Genomic DNA, 17,694 nt, shown 5'->3' with positions numbered 1-17,694 from the left:
CATTAAAATAGTAAATACTACTGATTACTGTACATTGATTTTATACCCTGAGACTTTCATAAATTTGTTGAGCCTTCTGGTGGAATCATTAGAGTTTTCTAAATGTAGAATCATATCAACAAGTGAAGAGAAATAATTTGTCTTTCTCTTTTCCTATTTAAATGATGTTTATTTATTTCTATTGCCCGATGGCTCTGGCTAAGACTTCCAGTTGAATAGAAGTGGTGAGAGTGGACATCTTGTCTTGTTCCACTTCTTAGTGGTAATGCATTCAATTTTACCCATTCAGTATGTTGTTGGCTAGGAGTTTTGAGGGATGTACCTTTGATGCCTAGTTTGTTGAGAGATTTTTTCATGAATGGATGTTGGATTTTATCAAATGCATTTGCTGCATTTATTGATCAATGGTTATGATAAAATCATTTTTAAATTTAATTCTCTTTATGTGATGAATCATATTTGTTGACTCACATATGTTGAACCATCTTGAATCCCAGGAATAAAGCCCACTTGATCATGGTGAATTAACATTTTGATGTGTTGCTGGATTTGGTTTGCTAGCATTTTGCTGAGGATTTTTGTATCTATGCTCATCAGCCTGTAGTTTTCTTTTTCTGTGATGTCTTTGCCAGATTTTGGTATGAGGATGATATTAGTGTTGTAGAATGAGTTAGGGAGGTGTCCTTCCTCCTCGATTTTTTTTGGAATAGTGGCATTTGTATCAGTTTCTTTTTATGTCTGGTAGAATTTGGCTGTAAATTCATCTGGTGCAGGGCTATTTGGTTGTTAGATTTATTATTATTGTCACTGATTCAACTTTATTACTCACTATTGGTCTGTTTAGGATTTATGTTTCTTTCTGGTTCAATCTTGAGAGATTGTGTTTTTCTAGGAATTCATTCATTTCCTCTAGATCTAGTTTGTATGCCTAGAGATGTTCATGGCAGTTTCTAAGCATCTTTGTGTTTCTGTAGGATCAGTTGCAATGTGTCACCTTTTGTCATTTCTGATTTTGCTTATTTGGATATTGTCTCTTTTCATTTTTAATCTAGTTTGCAGTCTATCAATCTTGTTTATCCTTTCAAAGAACCAAGATTTTGTTTCATTCATTCTTTGTATGTTTTTGGGAGTCTCAATTTCATTTAGTTCCGCTCTAATTTTAGTTATTTATTTTCTTCAGGTAGCTTTTGGTTTTAGTTTGAGATTTTTCTATCTTCTTGATGTAGGCACTTAGCAATATAAACTTGCCTGCTTTTGATGCATCCCTGAGGTTTTGGTATGTTCTGTCTCTCTAGTCTCAATTGTTTCAAGGAACTTTTTTTAAATTTCATTTTAGGTTTTGGGGTACATGTGAAGAACATGCAAGACTGTTGCATAGGTACACACATGGCAGTGTGATTTGCTGCCTTCCTCCCCATCACCTATATCTGGCATTTCTCCCCATGCTATCTCTTCCCAACTCCCCATTCCCTGCTGTCCCTCCCCTATGTCCCCCCAAGAGACCCCAGTGTGTGATGCTCCCCTCCCTGTGTCCATGTGTTCTCATTGTTCAACACCCACCTATGAGTGAGAACATGCAGTGTTTGATTTTCTGTTCTTGTGTCAGTGTGCTGAGAATGATGGTTTCCAGGTTCATCCATGTCCCTACAAAGGACGCGAACTCATAGTTTTTGATGGCTGCATAGTATTCCATGGTATATATATGCCACATTTTCCCTGTCCAGTCTATCATCATTGGGCATTTGGGTTGGTTCCAGGTCTTTGCTATTGTAAACAGTGCTGCAATGAACATTCATGTGCATGTGTCCTTATAGTAGAATGATTTATAATTCTTTGGATATATACCCAGTAATGGGATTGCTGGGTCAAATGGAATTTCTATTTCTAGGTCCTTGAGGAATCACCACACTGTCTTCCACAATGGTTGAACTAATTTACACTCCCACCAGCAGTGTAAAAGTGTTCCTGTTTCTCCACATCCTCTCCGGCATCTGTTGTCTCCAGATTTTTTAATGATCACCATTCTAACTGGCGTGAGATGGTATCTCAATGTAGTTTTGATTTGCATTTCTCTAATGACCAGTGATGATGAGCATTTTTTCATATGTTTGTTGGCCTCATGTATGTCTTCTTTTGTAAAGCGTCTGTTCATATCCTTCACCCACTTTTGAATGGGCTTGTTTTTTTCTTGTAAATCTGTTTTAGTTCTTTGTAGATTCTGGTTTCAAGGAACTTTTTTATTTCTACTTTGGTTTCATTGTTTGGTCAAATGTTCTTCAGGAGCAACTTGTTTAGTTTTAATGTATTTATATGGTTTTAAGAATTCTTCTTGGTATTGACTTATATTTTTATTCCACTGTGGTCCAAGAAGGATGCTTGGTATAATTTTCATTAAAATTTATTGAGACTTGTTTTATGATTCCGCATGTGGTCAATTTTAGAGTATGTTCCATATGCAGATGAAAATCATGTATATTCTGTGGTCATTAGGGGGATTATTCTGTAGATGTCTATTAGGTCCAATTGGTCAAGTGTCAAATTTAAATTTAGAATTTCTTAGTTTTCTGCCTTGAACTATCTAATTCTATCAGTGAGGTGTTTAAGTACCCCACTTTTCTTGTGTGGATATCAAAGTATTTTCTTAAGTCTAGAAGTAATTGTTTTATAAAGCTGAGTGCTCCAATATTGGGTGCATATATATTTAGGATAGTTAAGTCTTCTTATTGAATTGAACCTTTTATCATTATGTCATGCTTTTTTTTTTGTCGTTTTTGACTGTTGTTGATTTAAAGTTAATTTTATCTGATTTAAGAATAGCAGCTCTTCTTCATTTTTGTTTTCCAGTAGTGTGGTAGATCTTTATTTATCCCTTTATTTTGAACCTATGTATGTCATTACATGTGATACGGGTCTCTTAAAGACAGCAGAAGAATGTGTCTGCCTTGTCTTTAATCCAATTTGCCACTTTGTCTTTTAACGGGAGCATTTAGACTATTTATCTACAAGATTAATATTGAAATGTTAGGTTTTGTTCCTTTCATAGTGTTGTTAGCTAGTTGTGTTGTAGTCTTAATTGTGCACTTGCTTTGTAGGGACCATGGGCTATGTGCTTGCATGTGCTTTTGTGGGAGCAAGTATTACTCTTTCATCCCCATGTGTAGAACTCTCTTAAGTGTCTCTTATAGGGCGAGTTAGGAGGTGATGAATTCCCTTAGAAATTGCATGTTTGGGCAAAACTTTATTCTCCTTCATTTATGAAGCTCAATTTGGCAGGATGTGAAATTCTTAGCTGGCATTTATTTTCTTTCAGAATGCTGTAAATGGGCCCCTGATATCTTCTGGTTTTCATAGCTTCTGCTAGTAAGTCTTCTGTTAGTCTGATGGGTTTCTCTTTACAGGAAATACGACCCTTTTGCTAGCTATCTTTAAAAATTATTATTACTTACTGACCTTGGGTAATCTAATGACTATGTACTTTGGGGATGGTGATCTTATATAGTATCTCACAGGAGTTCTCTGGATTACTTATATCTGCATGTCAACTTCTCTATTTCCATAAATTTTTTGTGCTCAAACTTTTCTATGTGGTTGCATCTAGACTTCACTTACTGCAGCTAAAGTATTTAAAGTTTTTAAATAATGAAAGTATTTCCATTTTATAAACCTACCAAAATTTATCCCTTGAACTATTAGTAAATATTTGATTTATTTCCCATTTTATATAAACAATGCTGCTAGGAACATTGTCATCTATGTCTTTTCCATTCTTTTCTATATATTCTGCCTGTTTTTTCCCTTGCTTCAGCCTAAAGATTTGTATTTACCTATCTTCCAATTCACTAATCTTTTCTGCTATGTCTAATCTGCTGTTATATACACCTACCAACTTCTTAATTTCACTTACCACTCTTTCGTCAATTCTGTAAGTAGTATGTGAATTTTAAGATAGATTCCGGTTTTCTGGCAAAATTCTTCACTTGGCTATTTATTTCAATATATTTATCATAATTATTTTAAAGTCCATACTGGTAACTCCAATACAAACCTTCTGGGTATGAGATTTGCCCAGTATGCCTTATCATTTTTTATTGAGTGCTGGATCTTTTGTATTAAAAATGACAAAGACTCATGGCTCATACTATATATAGCAGAGAGAGCATTCACCTTCTTCTGCTATGCATCTTGATTGATGACAGAGCATTTTTTTTTTTTTTTTGAGACGTAGTTTCGCTCTTGTTACCCAGGCTGGAGTGCAATGGCGCGATCTCGGCTCACCGCAACCTCTGCCTCCTGGGTTCAGGCAATTCTCCTGCCTCAGCCTCCTTGAGTAGCTGGGATTACAGGCACGCGCCACCATGCCCAGCTAATTTTTGATGACAGAGCATTTTTATCCAACCAGTAGCTGAACTGACTCTAGGGTTATCTACCTTTTAAATTAAATCTACATGCGATTCTGACCTAACCCCAGAGTGAAAATTTTCAAGAGTCCCAAAGGAGAGCCCAAGGTGTTCATCAAGGCCTCTCTAGTTTTGTAGATTTGAGCCCCAAATTTTAAGAAACTGTAAAGTTTGTGAACTGCCTGGCCACCTCTGCAGCTCTAAACTCTTTTTTGCTTTTTCAACCCTATAAGATTGCCAAGTACTCTCCTGGCTTCTCAAGTTCTGATCAAAATTTCTCTGCCTGAATTTTTTACCTTTCACTACATAAAATAAACAGAGAATTGCTCTAAAAAAAAGTAGATTTTGCAGCTTATTACTTACTTCTTCAAGGTTTATCCTCTCTGGTATTTTGGCCTTTCAAATCCTGTTGCTTAATGTATCATGAATGCTTTTAAACAGATTTTATTAAATAATCTTTGGCTCTCATAGCAATTGTTATCTATTAGGTCATTGATCTGATGCAAGCTACTCTCTTTACTGACAAATAGAAATCCTAAAGACTTTGGAAATTGTTCTTAATAGCAATACTGAGAATAAATTTATTAAAGTATTTATAATAAATTATAATTTAACATAAAAATTCCCATGATAGACGATTGTGACACTAGTGACCATGGAAAAAGAAGTGAAATTTTAGAGAAAAACAAAAACAAAAACTTATTTTTAGAAACCCTTAAAGACATTTATTTCTCTGTATTGTAACTTCTATTGCTATTGCTTGCTGATTTTATGTTATTCTATCTGAAATAGCAGCTGTTTTGAACCTGCATATATTTTAAATTTACCTTAAAGAGAGGAAGAAATTTATTTTCCTTTCAAATAATTATTGTTTCTGTAATAGTTCTAAGGTGACAATCTGAATGTTAACCTATTTGGGCTCTGAGAACAACAACAAAAAAGTAAATTTCTAAGTATTGTACATGGTTTGTGCAACTACAATATATAATGTGATTGACCCTCTTTAGTATAAAACCACAAAGCCAATTAAAAGAGAGAAAACTTTGAGTGATAAGTTCTTAGAGAAAGTTAAAAAGAAAGTTAATTTAATAAAAAATAACATGAACTCATGATCTTTTGATATGAGGATTTTTCTTATTCTATTAGAGTGGTTTAAGTATTTTTATTTCTGATATCATCCCTCTTAACTCCAAAAGTTTTGAGGAATCATGCAATCTACCACTATATATCCCAGATTCAGGTTTCTAATACCATTCTCTTCTAAAAGAAATCAAGGCTCCATGGACTGTGTCTATACCATGGACTTCTTGTTGTCTTCAGAAAGTAAGGCTTTCATCAGAAGAAAATGCATTAGAACTAAGACAAGAAACGTAGCTAAAGAAAAGGTTCTGGTAGCCAAATAATAATAAGGTAAGCTTCCAAACAATGTACACAATTAATTGGAGCAAGTTATGTTTGAAATCACTGAGAGGTCATTAATCTATGATGAATCTCAAAAAGGAGAATAAATGTACTGAGAAAAGCCATACAACCAATGAGTCTATGGTACCCAATTTTCCTCAAAAAGTGGAATAATGGGGCAACTCATTCAATTGTAAGTAAGAATGGAGTTCAGGGTTTGTTTAATTGATAAAACATCTTCCCCTCATTGGATAATTCCAATGGTTATTGTAGTTTTCCTGAGATAAAAAACAATATTTTATCCACTGAATTGATGCTTTCACACCAAATCTTAGGTCAGAGTGTGACATGTAAGAATAAAGAGGCCTGAAACCTGTGCATGCCTCCTGCTCCTGGGGAATACCTCCTGTCTAAGGGGATGCTCACTTTATACCAGTATGTCTTCAGGAAAGCTTTGGAGACTTAAAAAACCATCATTCTGTATAAAGAACTACATTATCCCCCCCACCTTTTCTTGTAAATATCTTTGTACATTTCTCATCCTTGAACTATTAAAGAAACTGAACATGTCCTATATGTATCTTTTCATGAATCTAATCATCATCCTATTGAGACAATCATGCATAATCCATCCAGGTAGATCTCTCTTACCCACTCTCAGACTAAGTTAAATGATGCCAGCTCCCCACCTTTCTACTTCAAACAACCATATGTTACAGCCATTTTCCCAGTATACTGTGAATGGCTGTTTATATGTCTGCCCCCATGTGAAGTACAAGTTTCTGGAGAGAAGAATCGAAGCTTTTTCTTTTTCTTATTTCTTCTCACTCCTAATAACAACATCCTCTTGCAACAAATGTTTGAATAAATGAATGAATAAATTACTCACCCCCTCTTCCCTTCCATGTAGTCTCAGTTCCAGCCATGTCAGTCTACATACATTTTCTGAAATGAATTATTTATTTTCTTTTTCTGAGACTTTGTTCCTGTTTTGTCATCTGTAGTAGGTTGAATTGTGTTTCCCAACAGATATGACTAAGTCTTAACTCCTTGTACCTATAAATGCGACCTTGTTTGGAGAGAGAGTTTTTGCAGATATAATTAAGGATTTCAAGATGAGATTATCCTGAATTATAGTGTGTCAAAGAAAAATTGTACTGGACAAATTAAGCAGCCAAAAAGGAGTTTATCCAAGACTATTGCAATAGAAGAGAGAAATTAAAATCAACTCTTTTGAAAAAAAAAAAAGGAGGATGTGTAAGTGCTGGGTTTAGCTAGTGGAAACATACTGGAGCACATTAGAAAGCATGTTGATTCATGTGATTAGGTCAATGTGATGTGTTTGCTGTTTGTGACTTACCTAAGTTAGGTTCCTGGATCTCCCACAGAGACTGGGCAGATGGTGGCTATCTTCCTTGAAGGTACTTTTCTTTCTTTTCTTTTTCTTTTTTTTTCTCCTTTTCTCTTTTCTTTTCTCTCTCCCTCTCTCTCTCTCTCTCTCTCTCTCTCTCTCTCTCTCTCTCTCTCCCTCCCTCCCTCCCTCCCTCCCTTATTTATTATACTTTAAGTTCTGGGGTACATGTGCAGATTGTGCAGGTTTGTTACATAGGTATACACATGCCCTGGTGGTGGTTTGCTGCATCCATCACCCTGTCATTTACATTAGGTATTTCTCCTAATGCTTTCCCTTCCCAATCCACCCACTCCCTGCTACTCCTCTCCTAGCCCCCTATCTCCCAGGCCCCAGTGTGTGATGTTCCCCTCCCTGTGTCTGTGTGTTCTCATTGTTCAACACCCAATTATGAGTGAGAACATGTGGTGTTTGGTTTTCTGTTCTTGTGTCAGTTTGCTGAGAATGATGGTTACAAGTTTCATCCATGTCCCTGCAAAGGGACTCATGAACTCATCCTTTTTTATGGCTGCATAGTATTACATGTATATATGTGCCATATTTTCTTTATCCAGTCTATCATTGATAGACATTTGAGTTGGTTCCAAGTCTTTGCTATTGTGAACAGTGCCGCAATAAACATATGTGTGCATGCAACTTTATAACAGAATGATTTATAATCCTTTGGTTATATACCCAGTAATGGGATTGCTGGGTCAAATGCTATTTCTAGTTCTAGATCCTTGAGGAATCACCACACTGTCTTCCATATTGTTAAACTAATTTACACTCCCACCAACAGTGTAAAAGTGTTCCTATTTCTCCACATCCTCTCCAGCATCTGTTGTCTCCTGATTTTTTAAGGATCACCATTTTAACGGGCATAAGGTGGTATCTCAATGTGGTTTTGATTTGCATTTCTCTAATAACCAGTGATGATGAGCTTTCTTTCTAATGCTTGTTGGCTGGATAAATGTCTTCTTTGGAAAAGTGTCTGTTCATATCCTTTGCCCACTTTTTGATGTTGTTGTTCTTTTCTTGTGTATTTGTTTAAGTTCTCCATAGATTCTGGATATTAGCCCTTTGATGGGTAGATTGCAAAATTTTTTTCCCATTCTGTTGGTTGCTGGTTCACTCTATTGACAATTTCTTTTGCTGTGCAGAAGCTTTTACATTTAATTAGATCCCATCTGTCTCTTTTGGCTTTTGTTGCCATTACTTTTGGTGTTTTAGTCATAAAGTCCTTGCCCATGTCTGTGTCCTGGATGGTATTGCCTAGGTTTTCCTCTAGAGTTTTTATGGTGTTAGGCCTCATGTTTAAATCATTAATCCATCTAGAGTTAATTTTTGTATAAGGTGTAAGGAAGGGATCCAGTTTCAGCTTTTTGCTTATGGCTAGCCAGTTTTCCCAACACCATTTATTAAATAGGGAATACTTTTCCCATTGCTTGTTTTTGTCAGGTTTGTCAAAAATCAGATGGTTGTAGTTGTGTGGCATTTCTTCTGAGGCCTCTGTTCTGTTCCATTGGTCTGTATCTCTGTTATGTACAAGTACCATGCTGTTTTGATTATAGTAGCCTTGTAATAGTTTGAAGTCAGGTAGTGTGATGCCTCTAGCTTTTTTTTTTTTTTTTTTTTTTCTTAGGATAAATGGTTCCAGGTCATTGGGTTATACAACTACCAAAAGGATGGGAGAATATTTACATCTCCAAAAGGCAAAGAGAAAATTTACAATTGAAAGTTTTCTAAAGTGAATATTGTGCTAAGAAAAGAGAAGTCAGAGGCCTGTCCAAAGTTTGGGAAACTGAGGGTAATGTTAAAGCTCTCTTTCTCTTGTTTAAGGACCTTAAATTCAATGACAGTATCCTTTAAAACATTTCTTTATACTATCAAAACAATTGAACTCATGGACATCAAGAGTAGAAGGATTGTTACTAGGGCTGGGAAGGATAGTAGGGGGTGGGGGGAAGGTAGGAATGGTTAATGTGTACAAAAATAGTTAGAATGAATATGACCTACTATTTGACAGCACAACTGGGTGACTATAGTAAACAGTAACTTCATTGTACATTTAAAAATAACTTAAGAAGTATAATTGGCCCAGGAGGCGGAGGTTGCAGTGAGCCGAGTTCGCGCCATTGCACTCCAGCCTGGGTAACAAGAGCGAAACTCCGTCTCAAAAATAAAATAAAAAAAAGTATAATTGGATTTTTTTATAACATGAAGGATAAATGCTGCAGGGGATGTATAACCCATTCTCTGTGATGTGACTATTATGCATTGCATGCCTGTATCAAAACACCTCATATACTTTATAAATATATACCCCTACTGTGTACCCACAAAAATTAAAAATAAAAAAAAGTGTCATTATAAGAAACAGAAAGGTAAAGGGCACATAGAGTCATAGAAGGAAAAGGCCATGGGGAGATAGAGAAAGAGATAGGAGTGAAGTGTCTACAAGTCTAGGAATACCGAAGACCCAACAGTCACTAGAAGCTAAGAGTGGCAAAGAATAAATTTTCTCCAAAAACTTCTAGAGTATCCAAGGCTGCTAACACTGATATAGCATTTGTAGCCTCCAGAACTATGAGAGAATGAATTTCTGTTTATCTAAGCCTTCTAGTTTGTGGTAATTTGTTAAAGTAGCCCTAAAAAAAAATAGTATACGATCTTTCTTGAAAAGTCTCTCTCTACTGTTCATTTAACTTCAAATGTCAAAATTCTACATCTCATTTAATGCTGACAAAATTGTCTAGTCCTCCATTCCTTTTCCTTATAATTGATAATACCAGCTAAACACCACAGCTTTTTCCTCTGAATTCTTTTGACAATGCAGATGATAACAATATTGCAGCTAAAACTTGTTTAGTGTTTGGTTTCTGTCTAATCCCTCTTTATTCCTTGTGAAAACATAATAAGGCAGGTGCTATCATTTTTTCAATATTAAGGATGAAGAAACTGAAGAACAGAGGGATTTAATAACACTAAGTGGTAGAACCAAAATTTGCTTTGAGATTTGCCTAAGTACAGAGCCCATATGCTTAGATATTTTACTATTTTTTTTCTGTTCCTATACTTGAATGTTTACTTCTCTCATGTCTCATGTTATCTTTCATTATATTCTCTATACATTATTATTTTCTAGCACACAATTCAACTGAGGTAACTAAGAAATCACAGATGTATAAGCATGTTCATTTATTTTTCCCATTTTAAAGGTCTTTTGATATTATGTTGTCTACATTTTTTTTTTAATTTAAACACTTCTTGATCAAGAAAAAACTTTAGGCAATTTGCTTGAATACTTTTATTCTTGCTTGAATTCTGTTTATCTATTTACGGCATTTGGCAGATTTCTTTGAGTATCAAAACTGTCCAAATTTCACTAAATGAATTTAGTTAAACCAACTGTCAGCCCTTTAATACAGTACTTTAATAGAATGGCTAAAGGCCCTATTCTGCATGCATTAAGAGGCTCAGTGCTTTTCTGCCACACAGTGTTTCTGAATATTATTAACTTGGGAGAGGGCTCCATTTTCCACGCTTGCCTGTCACTTCCATTGTTTTCTTTTGAACTCCTGCCATCAACTCTACTCTCAACCTATCTCCTGAGATTGCCCTCCATTTGCTTTATTGGATACTACTTCACTAACACAAGAGTGTTGTATGGTAGACTCTTCTTATTGATGACTTGGAAAATAAAGGGTATTAAAGCATATCATAGTTTCATTTACTCATTTAATCATTCAGCAAATACACAAACATTCATTGACTATCTAGTGCCACTGTGTTGGGCACTGAGGAAACAATCGTAAGAAAATGGGCAAAATCTCCATAATCATGTAGCTTATATTCTAGCAGGAAATCATAAAACTCACACAGCGACATGATAAATGTAAAATTACAAATTGAAGTATAAGGAAAGGAAATGTTCATGGTAGATTGATAGCCATGGTAATGGGCTTGACCTGAGAGCCGAAGTGTGAGTAGGCATTAACCAGTCCCGCAGCAGGGACAGAGGAAGAAGAAAGGCATTAGAGAAAGAAATGACAGCATGTGAAAACAAGCGACAGTGGGCTAGAACAACATACATTCCAGCAACTGCAAGAAAGCCTCTGCATTAGGGATGCATAGACCCAAGCAAATAAAGGAAAGATATCTGGAGAAACTAGCCAAAACCACTTTAACAAATGCACAGTCTACTTCAAGCTTTCCTTAAAAAATGTAATCTTAATCTTAAAGCTAATGGAAAAATAATGAACAGTTTGATGTAGGAGATTGACATGATCCACTTCGTATTTTGAAAAAAATTCTGGCTACTGTATAGAGACAAGAGTAAAGTGGGTAAGGAGTGGTGGATGCGGGAATTCTGAACATGAAGCCTTCGTCCAGGTGAGAGATTATGGTGGCTTGGCCTAGGGAAGTGATGGTGGAGATGAAGGTAATTGGGAAGGTTTGAGAAGACTTTAGTACAGTGTGGACCAACAGAACCTGATGAAATAAGTGTGTCAAGAATGTAGAGTACACTGGAATGGAAAAGGCAGAAACCAGAAAAAAATGAGTTCCAGTCTTAAAAATTGACTAGACTTTTTTGAATATGAAAATTTCTCACTGGCAGCCTCTTTTTAGGCTCTTCCCTAAGATTTTCTCCTTTACACCCACTTTCCCACCCTCAAAACCACCTTCTGTCACCGTCTTACTACTTTACATATTCCTGGACTCACACGGTTTCTTCATAATAACTTTAATAATACAATAATTATGTGGATAATTTAGCACTAAGTCTCCCTTAGTTTGAAGCCCAGCTTTGTTCTGCTAACAATTTCATTGAATTATGCTAGTCTGTCTACCATAATTCCACCCTTAGTAATAAGAAGACTTTGGAAATGTATTGAAATCACACCATTTCTCATCATATCTTAGAGCAAATCTTTATGCTTAGGTTTCCACTAGAACTTCCAGGGTTGTCGAGCTGTATATGGGGTTGGGCATTTTGATCATCCTATATGTCATGTCCTACCCTCAAAATTATCACTTTTACTGACCCAAGATGGCTTACAAAACCTAAAAGCTAACATACTGTAGTCTACACAAAGTAAATACTTCATGTTAACAATGAAGAATCAAAATGCTTAGTAAAAAATTATGACTTACAATTCTGTCTATTTCTGGGGAATTGGAATACCTATACCTAATGTTGGATTTGTTCTTGTGCTCTTTTGAAGGAAACATCCTACTGTATCAGAAATTCCCATGGTACCACATCCAGATTTCTTCACCAAGGCAGATAAAGAGTTGGCAAAAATCATTGACCATCACGTAAGACTGATTTTTTTAACTAGCAGCAAAAGCTTTGTTCTTTAAAGCCACGCTAAATTATAATATGTAGTTCTGAGACTGAAACCTTAATATGTGGAATTTAAAAGTAGAGCCATGATTGGTTTGCCAAACTGAATCATATCTTACTATGTTATCTATACACCTTAGTGTCTTCATCAGGTTACAGAAAATTTGGCCTTCTGTCATTTGTAAAATACTAGCCTAATCCTGTTTTCTGAATTAGTACTGATTTATTGTGACAAGAGTCTTATATTGAATGCTGAACACTGATTTCTTCTGCAGTGTAGTTCTAATAACAGAACAGAAATCTTTTGGCTCAATTTTCAGTGACCGTTCTTTACCCTTGACAGATCAGAAAGACTGTTAATCACTTTGTTCTTAGCATAAGTAAAAAAAGCAGTGGCAATACAAGGCTATTCACAGAAGATACTTTAATTCATTGTGCTATATTTAGTTGGTAATTTCTTACCAAATACCAGTCATTCTATGTCTAGTTCTTTTTAGGAGCAGAATTGAAGTATGAGAGAAAATACTTATTTTTTGTTTTCTTTAAATAAACTATATAGCATTTTTAAATAAACTGTATAGCATTATGTGCTTAATTTTATTACTAGTACTTCAATATTATCTATCAGATTGTGATTATATTAATTTTTTCACATTACTTTTAAGTAGTAATCTTGTTAAGAGATTATTTTATTTACTGATCACATTAAATAGTTTTTACCACATAGCTAGTAATTAAGCCACTCTAGCAATAGCTATAAGTATTGGGCTTTGGAGACTGACTGATACCTTGAAATCACAAAATGAGAGCTGCAATATTCTATTATTCACTAACAAAATTTTAAGAAACTAATATATGTATAGGCCATTTTCAAAAATTTCATATATTTTATAAATTTCAACATCTACATTTTCCTATTAATTAAGTCAACTAAGTAATGTAGAAGGGATTGTAAGAGATAGCAACTTGCCAACATCTCTCTCTCTCTCTCTCTCACACACACACACACACACACGCACATACACACACATATATAAATAACTACTTTGGGCTGTCTAGGGCTAAAGAGACAGAGGAAAGTATTATGAATGACAGAGATACAGAGATATCTCCTAACAGCCATCCATCCTCTTTTTCTTTTTCTAAGGATATAAGCATTATCCAAGTAATCACTGCCATGGGCCTGCTTATACTGTAGCTAAAGAAGGATAAAGAAATCCTTTTTGAAAATATGCTTGAAAACTTATAGATCCATTTGTTTGATGTGTGGCTAGCCTAATGAACTAGTACTTCATAGTATTGATCTTGGAAGGTTTATTGAAATATCTCTGAATATTATATTTTTTCAGTATTCATGTATATACCACTGCTTTTCAGATGGGCATAGCAATAGTGCTTTGTACTTATACTTTACACTTTGCAAAATGCTCTTACATTAGTTAATTTAATCCTCACAAACCTATATAACATTTACCAATAAGAAAAACAAACTGTTGTTTACAATTCAGTTACTTGCTCAATGGTTTAAGTAAATGACAGAGTCTATGCACAAAAACAAATTTCCCTACTCTAAATCTAGTTTCTCTTCTACTTTTTCATAGCTGCTCAAGTTCTTGGCTTATAACTCCTAGTCAGAATTAGAGGTGGGAGGGTGGGATCTCTAATATTGACAAAGAAGAACAAAAGCACATTTCCTCAGCTACAGATATTAATTCTCCTTCTAATCCAATATACTTTTGTTGAGGGGTTATCATATGCAGAAAATAGAAAATATACCTCCTTGTTCAGGAGATATTAAGGTACCTTATACATTGCTAGTATTCCATAGCATGATCATTGAATCACTGAGTAAGTTGAATAAATCAGTAAATGGTGCCTCAATTTCCCATCAATTTCAAACATATCTTTTTTTATTTTTTTGCATCCTCCTAGCTACCACAACAGACAATAATAATGGCAGATAAAGTCAAGAAAATATAATTATTTACCCAAATTGAACTGTTGTCATGGTCAGCAGAGACAAAAAGAAAGTATGCTTTTTCCTAAGCCTAATGAAAAGAAGGATTTTGACATTATGGTGAATTTCAGCCATTCCAAATTCTAAGAAGGGAGAGGGGGGGAAAGCTGTCTTCTGGACAGTGATGATAAGATACCCCTTTTTGGCTGCTTTTATAGATATTGATGCTTTTATACATGCTGTTTGTGAAACCAAGCATTCTATTTTACTGGCAGTTCTTAAGAATTAATTCTCTTTGATTTTTCAGAATTTAAGAAACAAAATCATAAGACCCATTGAAATCTTTCTTTTTTCTTTTTTTTTTCAACTAATGTAACTTTTTTAATGAAAAAATTTCAAACAGACACAAATGAAGACAATGGTATAATCACCAACTCACCTCTCCCACATGCCAATGACCTAGATTAAGCAGATATGCACATTTCATACAGGATAGATTAGTTCTCTTTGTTTATGATACTGTCATTGTTATACCAACTATAACTTCTATGCTAATAAAATTGAAAATTTTCTTAAACAACTAGATTATTTAATTATATGAGAAAAATAATGTGTCATAGTTGAGTATCATAGAACTTGTACACAAAACCATAGCATGAATTTCAGCCTGTGACTGAATGTTCTGGAGATTTTGCCTTAAATTTCCATATATTTTATGCAAAACTGGCTCCTGAGAAACCAAACATATGAGTAACAACTGTGTATAAATACAATCTTAAGATAAGTCCAGTTAATTTTGTATTTCTTATGTAATTAAAACTTAACTGGGAATAAATAATGGATTTGATATTGTGCTTTTATTTGTCATGTTTACTCTAATATGAATATATTAACATTTTACAAAATTTTACTGTGTTCGTCAAAGCTGAGTGACATGCTGTGGACTCTGATGCTTAGCTCTGCTTTTTATTGTATGAATATCCCATATGACAAATGTTATTTGTGATTCACAGTACTGGTATATATAGTAATCTATAAATTAATTGATGGGTTGCTAATCTCAGACTGATCATTTGTGTATATGCATGAGCTGAAGGTGACAAAAACACAGCATTGGCAGTCTTTGGAAAAGACCGAATTGGCAGTCAAGATTGGAAAATCCTTAGGAATTTTCAATATTTCATACCAGGAGTCATTCTGCTCCAAATGTTTTACCCAGCATCAAGTGTTTACTACCTATTTGGATCATTTCCTCCATCAAATATATTAGAAGTATATATATTTTTTTCAAGATGATGTTTGATTATTATTACTTATAATACTGTGATTCATTCTTAGGGCTCTTGCTTTCAGATATACTACTATTTACATGACAGCATAGGTTATAAAGTGAAAAGCTAAGTGAAAGCAAAATATAAAGAAAAATTATCTTGGACAATAAGATACATTCTTTAGAGGTGTTTTTACTGGTCTTCTGCATAGTCTGCATTTACCTAATAATTTCATTTTCAGCTTCATATGGAATAGTATTAGAGTTTTGGCCTTTCTCTTTAGTTTGTATTTTCTGTATTTTTTCTTTCTGTTTTGCTTTCATTTGGTTCTTCATTGTATAACCCATACTGTCATATAAATGCCAATATTGATGAAGAAAGTAAAACTATTTGTAATATAGAAATATAAAACCTATAATGTCTTATTTTGAATGTTTTTTAATCTTTAAATATATCAAGGAAGTTCTATTTTGTGGGACTTACATGCATTCTAATAGGTGACACATATGTTTTACCAGTGAGATAGATAAAAATTTTTGAGGAATGTCATGGAAAAAAACAAAGAGGATAATTGTATATAAGAAGCTACATTTTCAGCAGCTAAATTGATATGCATTTTTTCATGGAAAATCATATGTGGATGACATTTTCTCTCTGTAACAGTGGCAGGAAGAGCTAAAGATCCGAAAAGAAGAAGATGCAATATGCAAGGCCCAAGAACTTGAAGATAAGAAGTTAGAAGAGAAAATTCACTTTCAAGAAGTTATGAAGAAAAGAGAAGAGAAACTACATAAGCAAACCAAGCCCTATGAGCTTCCTCATAGAAGAGAAGTAACTTAATTAGAAAGAAAATGCCACCCCCTGAAACTGAGGTCAGAAATACATAGCATGAAAAATACCAAGATAGCTACATAGTAAGAGAACTTTCTTATAATTAACTTGAGGTATTGTATAGAAGAACTTGTTATCCTGATACAAACTGTTTAATAGTTATTTCTTAGTTCTAAATTAATGACCAACTTAATCACAGTTGAATGAAGTGATTTCACTAGTCAAAACTTTCCAATACCACATCTAGTATTTTTCTCAATTGACATTTATCTCATTGTACAGCATATGTAATAACTGATTCTCAGAACGCTGATATTCATCAAACAGTTTGATGGAAATTAACTACAAGTTAATTAATAAGTCACCATATAAAAATTATTTCTTGAAAACAGAATGATCATAAGGTAACACTCCTATAATTACTATTATTCAAATAAAAACATTATGGCATCTTATGTCATTGTCATTTTATAGTCAATTTATGCCAAACCAAACAAACCCTATTTCAGAGATTTGAATACAGAAGGGCCAGTCATTTTAGATTGTCTTGATCTTTAACAGATGCCAGAGGGGACTCCTGAGAGACAGTGGTCTTACTGTGTTCTGTGAGTTTATAAGAAAAAATCTGTATGATCCTAGAAAGTCCAGGAGCAACTGTTGAATAGATTCATACAAATAGGAGTCATTTTAGAAATGGAACTCACCTCATCTGAAGTTCTGAACCTATGAGTGAGTAAGAGTAATAGGGTGGAGTTTTTATGATGTCTTGTATTCCTTTCCTGAAAAATACAAATAATATTCACATCTCAGTTTCACACAGGTGACTTGGTGATACTCAAAAGACAAGAACTTTAACAAGGGTGTCAAACTCAAATGACTACCAAGTCAGAAAGGTAACATAAATTAGTGAAGCCAGCTAAGGAATACCTATCCCATCTAAAGAAATTTCCCGGCTGGGCATGGTGGCTCACGCCTGTAATCCCAGCACTTTGGGAGGCTGAGGCAGGCAGATCACCTGAGGTCAGGAGCTTGAGACTAACCTGACCAACATGGAGAAACCCCATCTCTACTAAGAAAAAGTACACATTTAGCCAGGC

General features: G+C 34.6%; 1 protein-coding gene across 1 annotated transcript in view; it reads left to right on the top strand.

Moving 5' to 3' along the window:
* TMEM232 (transmembrane protein 232) overlaps window positions 1–17,024 on the top strand; it is a gene marked incomplete at its 5' end in the record, with an annotated part of 268,718 nt that extends 251,694 nt beyond the window's left edge. Inside the window, 2 exons of the mRNA XM_012473941.3 lie at window positions 12,417–12,510; window positions 16,430–17,024. Coding sequence (XP_012329364.2) covers window positions 12,417–12,510; window positions 16,430–16,606 — 271 coding nt within the window. The remainder of the gene's footprint in view (window positions 1–12,416; window positions 12,511–16,429) is intronic.
* Window positions 17,025–17,694: the final 670 nt, after the last annotated feature.

The sequence above is a fragment of the Aotus nancymaae genome, unplaced genomic scaffold (assembly GCF_030222135.1).
Source record: "Aotus nancymaae isolate 86718 unplaced genomic scaffold, 86718_ANA_hifiasm-v0.15.2.pri h1tg000014l, whole genome shotgun sequence".
Lineage (NCBI taxonomy): Eukaryota > Metazoa > Chordata > Mammalia > Primates > Aotidae > Aotus > Aotus nancymaae.
Note: the sequence above shows the minus strand (reverse complement) of the source record. Positions and strands in the feature narration are given on the sequence as shown.